Source organism: Ursus arctos, unplaced genomic scaffold (genome assembly GCF_023065955.2).
Source record: "Ursus arctos isolate Adak ecotype North America unplaced genomic scaffold, UrsArc2.0 scaffold_26, whole genome shotgun sequence".
In the NCBI taxonomy this organism is placed as follows: domain Eukaryota; kingdom Metazoa; phylum Chordata; class Mammalia; order Carnivora; family Ursidae; genus Ursus; species Ursus arctos.
This window is the reverse complement of record NW_026622941.1, coordinates 20,891,214-20,908,467: the sequence shown is the minus strand read 5'-3', so window position 1 is coordinate 20,908,467 and position 17,254 is coordinate 20,891,214. Positions and strand designations below refer to the sequence as shown.

The 17,254-nt window shown below is 32.6% G+C and overlaps 1 protein-coding gene and 1 pseudogene across 18 annotated transcripts in view; both read left to right on the top strand.

Annotated features, from left to right (window-relative positions):
- The window catches only part of C2CD5 (C2 calcium dependent domain containing 5), a 93,916-nt gene that overhangs the window by 20,365 nt on the left and 56,297 nt on the right, over positions 1–17,254 (top strand). For 7 of the 18 annotated variants that reach the window (XM_057318788.1, XM_057318787.1, XM_057318786.1 and 4 more), the window contains exons 6-9: positions 2,896–3,051; positions 4,080–4,278; positions 9,424–9,575; positions 14,923–15,008. In XM_057318788.1, coding sequence (XP_057174771.1) covers positions 2,896–3,051; positions 4,080–4,278; positions 9,424–9,575; positions 14,923–15,008 — 593 coding nt within the window. Of the gene's footprint in view, positions 1–2,895; positions 3,052–4,079; positions 4,279–8,208; positions 8,438–9,423; positions 9,576–12,762; positions 12,955–14,922; positions 15,009–15,771; positions 15,805–17,254 lie in introns of those variants that run through there. The other 11 variants (XM_044385183.3, XM_044385181.3, XM_048216571.2 and 8 more) reach the window with 4 other exon arrangements.
- LOC113257445 (leucine-rich repeat-containing protein 34-like) lies at positions 54–1,605 on the top strand (annotated as a pseudogene).

Sequence of the window (17,254 nt, the reverse complement as noted above, 5' to 3'; positions counted from 1 at the left end):
CAGGAAATTTAATTTTTAAATATAGGGAATCAAGTTAATATTTCAGAAAGCTAATGGAAAACCTATTATACTTTGGTTTTATTGCCAAAGAGAAAATTGTCAATTTTTCAGAAACAATTACTAGCAGGGACTATTTATCTGATTTTAAAGTAAATGAAATCTAATTTTTTACAAGTTCTTAGAAATTTTTGTTAGAATAGTCCACTGGGGCATGAGGTGTACATGGTTATCATGACCATGAAGTCAGAGGAGTTTGTGGGGCAGCAGGAAGGAGACCACCCTTCCTGACCTTATTCTGGCTTGTACTCTAGCCCCTACTCCAGAGCCTAGAAGGAATCACATTAAACATTGCTGGTAACAGTTGCTTACTGCTGGTAGAAAGAGTGACTGGTGAAGATTTTGGATTTTTTCCAGAATTTTAAAGAATCCATGTATTAATGAAACAACTTAATCTTGTTTACTTAAATCTTATATTAGTAATATTGGCCCCAAAGGTGGAGAATTGATTGCAAAAACAGTACATTAACAGTGCAACTCTGAAATATCTAAGAATGACTGGAAACAAGTTTAAAAATGAAGGTGGAATGTGTTTTGCAGGAATGCTACAAATTAATTCATCCTTAGAGAAATGACATCGGAGTGACTGTGGTCTGGAAATGCAAAACGTGATAGCATTTGCTATAGTCCTAACTAAAAACCAAACAAGGGAATATACTTAAATCTACCTATACTGTATGGTGAATAGGAGGAGTCCACCGTTTATCTAGGCAACATGCAGAAAGAAAAATCACTGCCTTGTTGCGTTGCTCATGTGTAAGCCTGATATAAAACAGGTGATGCACTGTATCTGAACAGTAGCCTATGCTACGTTGATATCAGCTGGTTGTCAGTAGTCAGCAACAACATAGGGGGAGATGGACTTGTACTTTCAGGATCCATGAAAACAGAGCCCATGCTCTCTAATGTCTACATTTGGGAAAACAAATTTGATGAGTCTATGTGTGTGATTTAATCAGACTTAATTCAGATGGGCCATCTAAAATTAGGTAATACAGATATGGAGCCATTTGTGGTGGGTGGACATGTGTATTTTGCAGAAGTCTCCAGTGGCCTTAAAAAAGCATTATTATCAGATATCAACTTATGGAGAAGCTTGCAGCACTCATCTAATGTAGGTTTTACAATGTTTTTTTTTTTTTAAAGATTCATTTATTTATTTGAGAGAGAGAGAACGTGTAAGGGGGGGAGGGGCGGAGGGAGAGAAGCTTCAAGCAGACTCCCTACTAAGCAAGGAGCCTGATGTGGGGCTTGATCCCGGGACCCATGAGGTCATGACACAAGCCGAAACCAAGAGTTGGACCTTTAACCAAGTGGACTGCCCAGGCACCCTGCAGGTTTTCCTCTTCTACCAGTAGGTCAATCTCCATGAAAAAACAAGCTCTAAAATAATTTTCACATATTTATCTTGTTGCTTTCACAGTGATGAATGTTTTATTGCTTATTCAGTTTTTCTTTTATAAATTAGAACAAGTTGCCTTGTTAATGTGTGAAAGATATGACTATATTGAACTTTGTATAACTGTCAAAAAAAGAAAAATCCAGTGATATTTTATTTTTTTACTTTTATTTTTATTTATTTATTTTTTAAAGATTTTATTTTTAAGTAATCTCTACATCCAACATAGGGCTCAGACCCACAGTCCTGAGATCCAAGAGTCGTATGTTCTACCAACTGAGCCAGTCAGGCTCTCCTCCAGTAGTATTTTAGTATAAGACATTGTTAAGATAGGAGCAGAGCACTATTGCTAAACATTGTGATGCTATCCAAAATTAAATAGGCGTCTACAGGTACAGTCCCTCAAGTGTCATGAAATATGGGCTGGCATTGGGCAGATGTAGGCAATCACAGCCAGCCTGGATTAATAGGGTTGGAAACTCCTAAGTAGTTGAGTTAGCTTTAAGGCATGGGTGTCTATTTTAAGAGACTAATTTGGTGTAGATGTTCTTAGGTTCTTCCTTTGTTTTTTGTTTTTTTTTTTAATATTATTCCCCTTTTCGAATCTGACTAGATCTTATTTTAAATCTTTTTTTTTTTTTAAAGATTTTATTTATTTATTCGACAGAGATAGAGACAGCCAGCGAGAGAGGGAACACAAGCAGGGGGAGTGGGAGAGGAAGAAGCAGGCTCATAGCAGAAGAGCCTGATGTGGGACTCGATCCCAGATCGCCGGGATCACGCCCTGAGCCGAAGGCAGACGCCCAACCGCTGTGCCACCCAGGCGCCCCTGACTAGATCTTATTTTAAATCTAATGACATTTGGTGTTATATGTATTAAATGAGTTTATTAAGTAGCATAGTGACTACCGGACCAGTTGGCCATATGGCCATGGATTATTGGAAATTGCAGGACTGTATGACTGCTCAGATTATGTCAGAAAGGCAATGGTATGATTTTTGAGACTGCACTATGTGTTGTACAGAAGAACTTTTTCAAAGGGCTTTGAATAAAGTTTTTTGTATTTATTCCCCACTTTGTACCTATTTATATAATGATTACCTAGCTGACATTCATTTTGATTTTTTAAACTTCTTATTGAATGCTATTTAAGTTTGTCTATGACTGTTTTCCGAATTATAAAAATACAATTTGTATCTACTATGTTTACTATGAGAAAGACAAGAGGTCTCATTAAAGAAAATGATTACTTCTAAGAATAATATGGAATTTAGAAGACTGATTGGAATTATGACTATTATAATTACATTGAAATTAGCATAGTAAAAAGTGGTCTTGTATTACGTATCCAAAAGGTAAGAACTTAGTGGTACATTTTTAAAAAATTGAATTTAACCTTGTGATAAATAGAAGTATAATAGACAACTTCTTTTCACAGCAACATCTATTCCAAAGTGCTATAGAGCTGTAATAATTCATGGTTTTGTAGAAGAGCTTGTAGTCAATGAAGACCCAGAATATCAATGGATTGATCGAATTCGTACACCAAGAGCATCAAATGAGGCCAGACAGAGACTCATTTCTTTAATGTCAGGTATTTAAAAAAAATAACTTCATTACTGGTTTACTTAACACTGTTACATTTTTCACTTCCTTTTGACATGCTATCTGAAATTTTACAGTGAAGGCTATGAATTATATATGACTGATTCTCTTCCCTTGGCTCCGTCTTCCTGAACATACACACACTGTCATCTTATAAGAGGAAATCTGAATCAGAAGCTTATAAACTTCCTTCTAACTAGGTAGTAAAAGGAATTTGTGCTCATGAAGTGGCATGGTAGAAAGAACCCTGAGCAAGGAAGTAGAAAAATGGGTTCCAGTTTTCCTTCCTCTAGCATTTATTTGTAGTCAGAGTTTAGGTAATCTCTCATGTTTTTTGTTGCCTTTTCATAGTCCTCTGACAGCTTGTTTTAGCTCTCTCTACTCCTCCCTGCCATTCTTACCCTGTCACTTTTCTTTTTCTTTGAAGAGCTTGTTTATCATTTAAAATTTATAGGTATATATGTGTGTGTATGTAAATGTATATATACTCACACATATATATCAGACAATAAGTATAAATGTTATATTTAATATAAATATGTTATACTTATGTATAATAAATTTATGTTTTAAAATATAAAATATAAATACATTTCTACTATATTAATAAATATATCAATTACATTTTAATACTATATAAATCAGTATAAATATATTTATACTTAATATATAATGTTATATTTAATATATTAAATAATATATCTTTTTTGTTCACCTCTGTATTTCTAGCACTTAGGAGAAAGGAAGAATGCCAGGCACATAGTACACAACCAAAAATTATTTGGTAAATGAATGCATGAATGAGTGAATCTTAATTTGCCGCATCTGTAAAATGCATCTAGTAATGTCTTACCTCCCTGAAATTAGGAGGCTGGAGCAGATAATCTTTTAGGTTCTTTTCAAGTTCTAAAAATCTATGATTTTTTTGATTCTTTTTTTATTGCTACCATATCCAGCTTTATATTAGGTAATGTGAAGATCTGAAGCAGAATGAGTTTTCTTCCTTTTTTTTTGTAGGTGAACTGCAGAGGAAGATTGGTTTGAAAGTGCTTGAAATGAGAGGAAATGCAGTTGTTGGGTACTTACAGTGTTTTGATCTGGAAGGCGAATCTGGGTTAGTGGTACGAGCCATAGGAACAGCGTGTACACTGGATAAACTAAGTAGCCCAGCAGCATTCCTTCCTGCATGTAATTCCCCATCCAAAGAAATGAAGGAGTAAGTATGAATCAATGAATCATTCTTATGGAGCTTTTTATCTTTTACCTATATATTTTCATTTGATTTGAAATATTCTAGTAGAGTTGTTTAACATACATTTTCACTATGGCGATTTTTTTTTCTTATGGTAATTTTTATTATCAGAGGTAACTGAAAATCTGAAGCTTTAATCTATTTAGCTATTCCTATATTTTATTTGTACTGTCTTAATATGAAATTCAAGTTAAGTAATCTAACACTAAACTTATTTCAGATCTTTAGGCACTGTATATTTAAAGCATTAAATGGGTATTTATGGAATTTTTACTTATTCTTTGGGGAATACTTTAAACCCATTATTATACCTGATAAACCAGTTATGCTTATTATTAGCAACATAGTATAGAAAGGAAGAGTATAGCAGGAAAAATTGACCTGTGCAGGGGTCTGAAATGGAAATGTCTACAGAGGCCAGACTGTTTATATAAATAAAATAGTTGAGTATGATTAAATAGGGAGTACTGAGGACTGTGTAAAGCAGATATTGGCAAACTTGGCTGGATAGTAAATATTTCACGGACTAGCCATATAGTTTCTGTCTTTGTTTACCAAGAAAAGAAGTTTGCTGATCCTGATCTAAAGGAATTGAGGCTCATACATTTTTTAAAAACTGAGTGTGGTTCAACAAAACTCTTTGGTTCGCTGGATTTGGCTTATGTGTTATCATTTGTGTCTAAGACAGAAGATTCTCAATGTGGTGGTGGTGGTGGTGCTGTCTACAAGGAATGTTTAAAATGAAAATTTTCTGTCATGATGATTGGGGTGAGGGGAAGATCCTGGTTGGGGACACTAGAAATGCTGATTGTTGTACACAGCAAAGGACAACTCTGTACAATGAAGACTTGTTCCACCCTGAATGCCAGTAATACTTCCATTGAGACCCACTGATTTAGAGATTCTTCTAGATCGAGGGTCAACAAATTTTTTTTTTTTGTAAATGACTAGAAGATGCAGGTAAATAATAGTTTAGTCTCTGCTAAAAACTACTGAGCTTTGCCATTGTAGCATGAAAACAGCCATTGACCGTATGCAAATAAATGAGTGTGGCTGTGTTCCAATAAAACTTGATTATTTATAAAATAGATGCAGGATGAATTTGACCTGTAGGGTATAGTTTGCTGACCCCTGCCCTGTATCATCAGGGAGTCAGGATTCTGTAGTCAGAAAACCTGAAATGCTTCTCAGACTCAAAGGAGTCAAGAGATGTTGACTAGAAAACAATCACAATCTTCTTAAAATTTTTTTTAAACTCCAGTATAATTAACATACAGTGTTCTATTAGTTTCACATGTACAATATGGTGATTCAACTTTTTTTTAACAATATTTTTAAAAATGAGATGTTCCTCTTAAGCTTATTCTTTCTAATTATTTCCATTCTGTTGGCCTTTAGTTATTTAGATTAAATTTTAGTCACAAGAGGGAGCACAGTATTATATATATTGCCTGATTTTATTGGGAAATACCTTGACAAGTGAAATAACTCATTTTAAATAAATTGAAGAGTGGATTTGCTTTATATTCCATTTAAGATATTTTTAAAAACAAATGAACTGCCTGCTGCCACAGGTAAAGTTAGATTGCAGGTGTAACTTTTTGAGGGATTCAGTTTTTATTTTTTTTTTCCACGCCAAATTTAAGTAAAGACTTGGGTCCCTCCTTCTCTTGCCATCCTCCAGCTTTATCTAAGTTGCCTGAAGGGGCCTGGCTTTTGCAGCAGTATTGTCTGAAGGTTTTTCCTCTTTTCACTAAATTATTTAGTGGAAAGAGAATATTGTATTATCTGTTAGTGTCTTAAAATGATATATTGATAGTAGTGGAATACATTTTGCCTGCATTTAGGAATACTTCCATTAATATAAATCTGCTGGGATTGTGTAAGTGTTCTCCTTTTCTAATTTTGTTGTAGCCCATCTGCCCTAAGCTGTCAAATATTCACATCATGAAGAATTCAAGTTGCTTCATTAAGATGTTCTGAAAGGCATCTTACTACCTCAGTCATGCTATCAAAACAAAACAAACTCAGTACTCAGGCTGCTTTATTTCAGCCAGCTTCTGTGTATTTTTGATAGTGAATCAATTTTGGGTGCTAGTTTAAATTGTTTTATGATTGAACTGATTATAATTATTTTGATGTTTAATTATCACGTTGATTCTAGGCAGGAATTTAATAAATGGTAGTTTGGATTATGTTCCTGTCTGAATGGATTTAATATTAGAAATGTCACTGGGGTATTACTGCAAGATAATCTTTCATGAAAGGAGACTGATAAGAATTAGAATTCCAAGAATACATATGGTGATGCTCCATTGTATTTGAATTTTAATTAGATGTCATAATTTGAACCTTTTACAACATTCATTTTATTTTATTCATTTTATCTTACCTTTATTAATGGTGTGTTCTACTCCACTGTTTTGTTTTTTTATTTCCCGTTTCAGATATTTAGTGTGATGAATGATATAAATCTGTTTGGTATTTCCTTGCTGAACTATCTTGATGGTAGAAAATGCATTTAAATATGATCTGCTTCTCTACTTAAAAAAAAAAAAGTACTGTTTAAAAGATGTTAACTGTAATTTCTCCTCTGTGCAGCACTGATTCTTAGAATTTTAACTTCATTGGTCACTTCAACAGAAAGAAAAAACAAAAATAAAGCCTCACTCAGTTGTTTATATAAATAGGTCACCAATGAGATGTTTGATTTTTTATCAGTTGTGTTAAACACATTTTTATTTTAAACTAGCAACAAAAACAGAAACATTGTCCTATTGTAAAACCAGTGATATTTTCAGAAAATAGTCTGTAGGCACTGTGAAAGACCATTATTGCCAGTTAATGATAGCTCATGTTTGAACCTTGTGGCAAATTGTGATTTCCAGAAATGTTCACTGGCCAGTAGAAAAGAAGAGGTCTGGAAAAGTTGAGCTCTTGATCTGCTTTTAATTTGAATTCTAAAAAATGAAGATATGATAGTTTTTCAGAGTGTATTCAGATATGATTCTTTTCCCCTCATTATGCATAAGCAAAGGCGCTGCTTAGTGAAGTAATTGCTAATATGAAGTACAGGATTCTTAGTTGTCTAATATGCCATTTTCCCCCATTTGATGTGACTGTGCCCTTTTAGCAAAATTTCTTCATGAAAATGTAAATATTATATGTGAATATATGTCTGTGTATGTGATATAAATACATCTATACATACATATAGATATGATCTGTTGCAGGATGTCAGTTGATATAAAATTTCAATTCAGAATGTAGTTTAATAGATTCTGTTTAAATTTAAATAATATATTCTGTTTGAGAGCTAGACAAAAATTATCTACATTGTTTTATTAATGTGTTTTGAAAAGCAGTGTCCCCTTGCTTTGTTTTGTTTCCAGTGTAATCTGGAAAGCGGTGTACTTGGAGTACTGAAATACTTGGAGGGCTGAAATACTGGAATGTTTGTATTTGCTTATATCCATTTAGTTCATTCATTTTTCTTTATGCTGTCATTTTTCATATTCTTTAGTACCACTATCTTGCGAGTATAGACAGAAACATCTGTTAAACTTTCTTTATAGAAAAATATAATTAATTACATGAATGCAGTTTCAGAAGTAACATAACTTTGTATTTGACTTTTCACTTTTATAGGTGTTTTGTCCCTGTGTAGTAAGCTTTATGGTGATCAAAATAATAACAGACATTTTAAAGCAACTCAGAATTCAAATCTTAGTCTTCTTCTTATTTAATGCTACTGTTTCTGCTTGCTGTTTTTCTTATTCACAGTCCTAATTATTAATCCGATCCCTTAAAACTATAACTGTATCCTAATGAGTTAGTATTTAGCTATTCTTTTTAAATTTCAGTTTGTTTTTTGCATGTTGAGGATTAAAAATTCCTCTCCCCTAACTAAAGCTCCTTTGAAATTATTTTAACATAACTTTGCTATCTGTTGTATGTATTGTTTTCTTTTCTTCCACTTTGACTACAAATTCCCTCAGGTCTCCGCTGGTTCATCCTCCAAGCCATGGATGCCGCTCGACTCACAACAGCCCAATTCACACTGCTACTGGCTCACGACTTACTCAGAACTTCTCTGTGTCTGTTCCCACTCTCATCTATACTGGTACGAGACTGCTCAGACTCAAGAGCTGGGGAAGGCAGGCCACAGGCAGAGTGGCTGCAAAGGGCAGGCAGGCAGGTAGCGTAGTGTAGGCAGGTACCACAAGTCTTGGCTTCCACCTTTTCTTACTTGAAGTCCAGCTGCAGTGAAGAAATCCAGTATATAGCCACCGCAGAGGCTTTTACTACTTTGAAATGAAAGTGTTCTTCTAGCTTCCAAAGTCTCTTCCATAGATCCTGTAAGAACCCTATCTTATGTATGCATCCTGTAAGTTTTTAGGAGTATCCTCCAGTATGTGTTTTTGCCATTATTTCTGCATCTGGTTAGAAATAAAATTGATGATTGGATTCTAAATGAAATAGCTGTCAAAGCTTCTGATTTGCTTACTTTATTTATGTATGAAACCTGTTACATAATAGGGTCTGTTTTATTCTGTGGAAGAGAGCTATTGGAAAACAGGTAAGAAACTCTACTACGTAAAATGCAATGGTTCTGTGTAGCTATATTCATTTTTCTCTCTGCTGTGTTTTTAGCTGTGGCACTCTTGATGCTATAGGATAAGGAAACATTTTTCTTTTGAAGATATCTGTGTGTGCAAATATAAAAACAGTTGTGAATATTTGCACACACCATTTGCAGCATCATTTTTTCTTTTGTAACTTAAAAAAGCTTGTTTATTTGAAAGTATTTTCAGTCATGTATTTATTTTTTTTTATTTTTCCTTTTAATATTTTTTACCCCCTTAGTCTGTCATTTCATGCTTTGCTTTTTTACTTGGCTTATTAACTGTTTCAGTGCAGATAATTATTTATCTGGAGAATGATGAATGGTTAAACAGCAATTGGTTGTCTTTGGCCTCATACCCAGCTCCACACTTAAGAAATGACTGCTGGCCCTGCCCAATACTTTCCTGGTGTTTGGATCATGCTGCCTTCCGTCAGGTCCTTTGGCACATGATTGCTTAATATTTCTCCACCTTCTTCTGGCAGGATTCCCTTCAATGAAGATCCCAATCCCAATACTCACTCATCAGGACCCTCAACCCCTCTGAAAAACCAAACTTATTCCTTTTCACCTTCCAAGTCCTACAGTCGACAGTCCTCTTCTTCTGACACAGATTTGAGTTTGACACCCAAAACTGGTAAGGCACTTCCACCCACCTTTTTCTTTTTCTTTCTTTTTTCTTTCTTTCTTTCTTTTTTTTTTTCCAAATTTGTTTCTGTTCTTTATTAGCTTTCCATCCAAGGCTTTCCTCCTGTTTTTGGCATTTAAGTTAAAAGATAATGTGAATACTGATCATTTTCAGTTACTACCATTAAAATATGAAAATTTCATGTAGCTCAGAAATTATCTTGTTCAAAGATCTGCATTTGTTGATTTAATCATAGTGTAGATATGAAGTCCAGAATTTATTTTTGCATGTAGACATTTTTCATTTCATGCTCATATTATGAGGAATAACATCTTAAAGCTTTTGAATAGAAAGTAACATTAGTAGCTTGCAATCTAGTTCCTCATGCAGTAGAAACATTTTTGAATTCATTTTTCTGTCTATTTCTGAATTTAATTTTAAGATTTTATTATGAAAAATTTTTAGAATAATTGAAATGGTTATATTGGAGTACATATATCTATTTATTAACTTCTTGCTATTTAAAGTGTTTGATTTTGCTCTCTAGGTTAGAAAGTAGCATTTTTGCTTTAGTTATTCTTACATATTTCTCAATGTATGCAATTTATAATTTTTCCCTCTCCTATTTGTATTTTGACAAATAATTTCTGTGAGTTTCTATGAATGTTTTATGATAAAAATTGTTTTAAAAGTCAGATTATTTCGTTACTTCTTAAAGTAGAATTAACTTATTCAAATCATTAAGAAAAGTAAAATGTAAAAAGTTAAAAAGTTAGTAATTAGCAATTTTTCTAAATATTGTTTTTGTCTGGCAGTTTTCTCTCCAGATTGATGAAAACATTTTGCATAGTTCCTGTGTCATTTTTTATCATCTTTAATAACCTTATGTGTGTTAGGCAAGAAATTTATAAAATGGTCCCAGATTTTATGAAAACAATGAAAAGAAATCTAATTGAAAACCAGTGCTAATTCTAAAGTAAAGAAAGGGCATTAAAAGGAAAGCCGGTAGATTTGATATCTATTTTTATAAATGTAGTCACAAAATGTGAGGAAGATAATTATGAATACCTAATTCTTTGAAAAGAATGGCTTTATTCTTTATTTGCATATATATAATATGAGTAACATCTAAAAATCATGAGTTTTTTTTAAAAGATGTATTTATTTTAGAGAGAGAGAGTGAGCAACCGAGCAAGCGTGCACACCTGCTCGCGGGGATGGGGCTGCGGGGAGAGCTGAGAGAGAATCCCAAGCAGACTCACCGCTGAGCATGGAGCCCCACATGGGGCCAATCCCATGACCCCGAAATCAGGTCCTGAGCCGAAATCCAGTCGGATACTAAACCGACTGAGCCACCCAGGTGCCCCAAATCATGAGATATTTGATAGTAATTGATGCTATGGAATGTGACATCTTAACCATATTTATGCCATAAAAACTGAACCATTCAGACTGTAGTGAAGTGTTTTGTTTTGTTTTTAAATAAAGGATGAGATTCTGGACTTCAAATTCATGCCTATCAAAACAAGAAAGACTTAGGATAATATTTGAAAAATAAGTTTTCTTAAGAATATTTTTTCGGGCTTTGACCACTGGTTATTTGTGTATTCCAGGCTACTTTTTGATGTTTTTATCTTTATTTTATTCTTTGCCATTCCACGGACAAATTTTTGGAAGTATTTGCTTGGTCTGTTTCCTTTTCTTTAATTCTCCAAAAAGGCAACTCTAAAAAAGACTGTCAAGTAATAAGTTAACTGAATCAGATGTGTCTTCCTTTAGCTTTCTTGTAGGCAGTCAATTGTATTTTCAATGAAAACTTCTTTGCCTTTTATTTTCTAGTTCCATAGTTTTAGTTTTTAAAGATTTGTTTACAATAGTTACTATTCTCATGTATTTCTGCATTTACCCGATGCCTCTAAATAATTTTGTTTTTCTACTATCATATGCTATTCACTTTTCTTTAATAGCATATTTATAGAACATTAACAGTTCTTAGTATTTTTGCTTATCATGGATCCCTAAATATCTTTGAATATTCCTGAGGAGCATTCTGGAAGAGATTTGAAATGGCAAAATTATGATTGTTTTAAAATTTCTAAAACTATAATTGAGTGTGTATTTCATAATTCTTTGCCTTCAAATTTACCTATATACAAAATCAGTCTCTTGAGAAATAGCGGGGATAAGCTGATTATGATTGATTGATTACATGTAAACTGGGGAACCAAAAATAGAATAAAGTTAATAATAGCTTTAGACTGAGAAAGTTGCTTTTCTATTTGTAGTTAAAGCTATTGTATTTTTTTCCAATAGGTCTCTTTTAAAAAAAATTCATACTGATTTATTTCTATAGATTCTAATTTTTCACATTTTACAAAGTTTTGTTTTCATGTTTTTTCCAAGTACTCAACTAGTAGGAGTGGAATTTTAGAAAGTGTTACGATATTGATTTGACAACTGACTCAAGCTAGTTTTTACTTTTTTTTTTTTTTTAAAAAGGCTTTAACCATGTATAAGTTTTGTGATTTGAGAGTATTTGCCCCTTACATACTCAAATCTTTGTAAATGCGAACAGTGTTATGATCAAACTTGAATATTTAAAATTTTAGAGGAAAAAGAAAAGTAGCAATATACATCTCAAAAATGAATATTACAGGAAAAAGTTAATATTTATTTCAAATTAATGATGGCAACTGTTTAATGTGATGCTGGTTTTTTTTATGGGTATTCAATGAAAATACTCATAAGTGGTATGTTTTAGTAACATTTGAAGAACTGTACTTTGCCACTTTAAATGATGTTTATATTTGAGGCAATGAGTTTCTGGCTTTAAATATTTATAAAATATACAGTTTAACTTTATACATTCTTAAGCAAAAAAAGGGCAGGTAATTTAAGTGTTTTTGAGAAATCAGCTTCAAGTGATTAGAATGACATAAAATCCCATGTTAGTGGTTTAAAAAAATTTAAGAAATGCAAAGCTTGTAAAGGTTTTGCTAGGTTTTAGACTATGCCTTTAATTTATATTGTGTTGGTTAGATGGTCTTGCTAATGACTTCATATGCTTAGTGTGATTTGTGTAGCATTTTAAAATCCATTTTTACTGTTATGTTTTGCTTCATCATTGCTTTCCTAATTCTGCATTTTCTGGTCATCTTCTGAATCTGCATCTTTTCTCTGCTACTTTCCTCCACAGCACCTTACTCACAGGGGCCTAGGATTTACCTGTGTCCCAGCTCCCCCTCTCTCTCTTGTGGTTCCCTTCATCTTAAAAAGTCCTGTCTCCTCCTCTCGGAATCTAGCCTTCCCCCTCATCATTCTAGCCCTGTCAGCCCAGTTCTGAGGAAAAGTGTTTCTTTCAGTGAAGAGCTGTTCCTGGCTGCTTCTGGTAGGATCACATTATGTCAGCTTTTTAATCCCTTTATTTTAAATCACCTTTGAAAACAAGTAATTATTTCATACTATAAAGAAGTATTGGGTGTCTTACACAGGGCGTACTTCTTATTTTTCTTATTGGTGGACAGAATTAAATGATTACGATGATTGTGAGGACATGATTGAGGATTATTCGATGGATAATTATGAATATTCTGAAATTATTTTATTTATTAAAAAATTATATGTCTGAGGACATAGATTCTGCATATTTCCAATGATTATTGGGTTCTCATTACTAGAGTTTCTGTTTTAGATGCTTTACTTTCTTTCCCTTCACACCAATTCCATTCACTTCGGACCTGCACCATCATGTTGCTAAGCCATATGGTTACATTAGTAAATTATTCCGTTTGAATCAGTTTAAGTCTCATTTTGGTGGTATTCTTTCTTTATCCATTTTTTTTCTGTCCATTATATTAATTTTCAAATTATTCTGCTGTATTTTCTGATGTTTTATTTACCTCTACAAAATTACATTTTACTTTACGGCTTTCAATATGCTTCATATAAAGATCTTAGTTTCATTTCTATGTTTAGTATTGTATAGTCTCTAAAAATCATATTTAGGTTACTACAAGAAAAATATGTTCCTTTTTTATTTTTAAAGAACGGAATGGGACTATACACATGCTAACCTTTGTTTCCTTATCCAAGAACAGCTAAAAATGTAAAAGTAAATTAGTTCCTTTTTTAAGTCATTGCAGTAAATCTGACTGTATGTATCTTCAGTTTTGAAAGGGTGGGATTGAACTGTTAACTCTAGTCTGTAGAGCACTGGCTTCTCACCTGTCCCCTGCTTTCTATAATTCTTTGATTGTAATTGGTCTATTGGTACTATCAAAAGAATAAAATAAAGTAGGGAAAGAAATAAAAAATTAAGCCTTTAAAAAATACATCTAAGAGCTTGGGAAATAGAATTCTTTTCATCCATAACTATGTACATTTGTGATGTGTCTATTATATGTCTGTGATTTTTAGTTTTTAAAAATATTTTATGTTGATTTTTTGCAAATGAGTATTGAAAACTATGAATGTTAATAGTGTTTTGTCATGAATGTTATATTTAGGAATGGGAAGTTATCAGAAAATAGATTTGACTACATTTCAAAATTGCTTAAAATTCATGCTCTTTAGAGAATTTTGGAATATTTTAAGTAAGCACGGTTAAAAGTGCTTCTCCTCTCTATAGTTACTTTTAAACAAACATTTGATGTTTCTTGATTTCTTTTAGTTTTCTTAAATTGTTAGCATAGTAAGTACAGTTGACCCTTGAGCAACAGGCCCCTGCACAAGTTGAAAATACGCATGTAACTTCTGATTCCCCAAAAGCTTAACTATTAATAGCCTACGCTTGACCACAAACCTTACTGATAACATAGTCAGTTAACACATATTTTGTTACATGTGTTATGTACTGTATTCTTACAATGAAGTAAGCAAGAGGAAAGAAAATGTTACTAAGAAAATCATAAGGAAGAGAAAGTACATTTACAGTACTGTACTATATTTATTGAATAAAATTCATGTATAAATGGACCTGTGCAGTTCAAACCCATGTTGTTCAAGGGTCAATTGTAATTGGTATTTTCTTGATTATTTTGTATTAGAAGACTCAACTTTTAAAAATTGAATATTATAGAAAAATTCATTACATTAACATAGTTTTTTAAAAAATAAGTTTTAGAACAGATTGAGTCTAAAACTCGCTGTAATCAGTACAGTTTTTACATCTTGCTTCTAAAGAAAACTTTGTGAATAAAATAGAGTAAAATGTGTGCTTAATTGCATGTCAAGTACTTTAAATGTTTGGATCATTTTAAGAGATTTTGACTCATGATATTTATGAAGATGAATGCAGTTAAACTTTCTGTTTCTATAGTTGTTTTTTGGTTGTTATTTATGTACTGATGTTCTGTAGGAATGGGAAGTGGTAGTGCTGGAAAAGAAGGGGGGCCATTTAAAGCTCTTTTAAGACAACAGACTCAGTCAGCACTGGAACAAAGGGTAAGAGACACTCAACATTCTTTATTCTTATACTGTTAATATGATTTTATTATGCTTCCATGTATTTATAACTTATTTCCATAAACTAGTTTTGATCATGTATCTGTAATGTAATTTCAAAGTCCAAAATTTATTTAAGGTATCAGAGAAATTTGTGTATGAATAATTTTAATTTGGAATAATTCTATAACTTTTTTGTTTTATCCTCTAGTCTTTTATTAGAAATAGTCTATTTGGAAATATCCATGGAATGATAAAATCATTTCTCATTTTACCTTAAAATTAAAACATATAGATGGAAATAGTAGACTTTTTCCAGAAAAAAATATTTTAGTTGTACTGTATTAAAGATAATTCTTGGGGTGCCTGGGTGGCTCAGTTGGTTAAGCACCAGATTCTTGATCTCAGCTCAGGTCTTACACAGGGTTGTGAGATCAGGCCTGTGTTGGGCTCCATGCTGGATGTGGAGCCTACATTAAAAAAAAAAAAAAAAAAAAAGATAACTCTTTAGTATATTAATATATTTATATGCTGAGATTATTTTTATGGTGGCCAATCTCTTAGGGGCTAGAAATGCACAGATTCAGTATTTCTACAGATTAACATAAGCAATGTGGTTATTTGGTCTGTTAATACATCTCTTTTAATTATTATAAGTTTAATGTTTAGTTAACTATGTTAAATGGGAAAATATTAAATAGTCAAAATTTTTGGATGATTTTTCTCTTTTTATTTTTTTTTTTGTATAAACTTCATTGCTAAGGGAGGATCGCCTCATAGGTTCTGTAGAAGGCGGGTATGTTTCTGAACATGTGTGAGAGCGTTTTTCTTGTATTAGTAGCTGTTCTAGTTTTAATCTTGATCATTTAAGTTTTATTTAAGCTTTAACAAATGTTGCCAGCTTTATTTCTTTTCATAATGCAATTTTAAAAAATTTATTAGCACTATGAGACTCATTTTTTTTCTACTTAACTAATACAGTGCATGAGTATTTATATGTTATGTCAGTTATTTTAAGTCACAGCTCCATAGTTTTCATTGTGTCTGATTTGGAAGTTTATAAGCATTTACAGAATTTTTCTTATACATGTTCCATTTTATACTAGCATAAAAAAAAAGATGAAACATAGTAAATCCCTATAAAAGAATGCATTCTATAAAAAAATGGTATTTCTTCTCTGGAGGTTAGCTTTTGAGAATAGTGTTTTCAGATTCTGTTACTACAAACAATCAGTTTACTTTTTTTACACTTTCTTTCCTGTGCAGAAAGTATTTGTATGCACCATTCGCCTTTTAGACAAGGTTGGGGGGAGCAGAGCTGAACTGAGCTAAGCTGAGTGATGAGACTCTGGGGCACACAGTTGTTTGCTTTATCCCTTGTCAGACAGCAGTTGCTCTTGAGCTACTTTCACACCTTGCCAGGCATAACAGCTACTGTCATGCAAAAGCCCACTTAAATGTTGGGACCATTTATTAAAACCAAATACAGAAAGACACTGAAAACACAGAGAAAAGGGTCAGTGTGAAGGTATGCCTGTTCACTTACCATTTTTTAGGCCAGAATTCTCTTACCTCCTTCCCACTCCCAGTTTTACATTCTCTACAGAGTTCCTTACACTAGGAGTATTTCCTTGTAATTATCATTCTGGAATTCACAGAAACAGAAAAACTGATATGAGATATGAGATTTTTGCCTGTTTCTTGTGCCTGTGACTTTATTACCTGTATTAAGAACTTTTGAAAACATCTAGCTTTAAAAGAAGAAAAATACTAATCAATAAAAATTGTTTTAGATTTAGTTGGATAAAATTTATGTTTTCAAATACACTTTTAAACATTCTTAAAGTTTTGGACACATTATCACATTGGGTATACATTACTAGATAATCTTTATGGAATTAATAGTAAAGATGTGGGAGAACTATAGTTTTCATTTGCAACCTTGTAAAATCTGAGTTGGCGATATATTTATGTTACCTAACCCTGCAGTAGTTACTTGAGTTGATGAGACTACCTCTCTATCCAGGGCGCACAGTAAATAGAACAAGCATCATCTTTAGCTTTCCCATTCACCTGTGGTTGCCATTATGTCTTTGCTTTGGGAAAAAATTTGTACAGAAGTATGAAGAATTCTCCCCATATGTGTTCAGATGTGCATTAACTCTGCCAAGTTGAATACTAGATCAAGGTGAACATATGATATACTTAGTAGCATTTTTATATTCATTTTTAAAATAATCATTTCT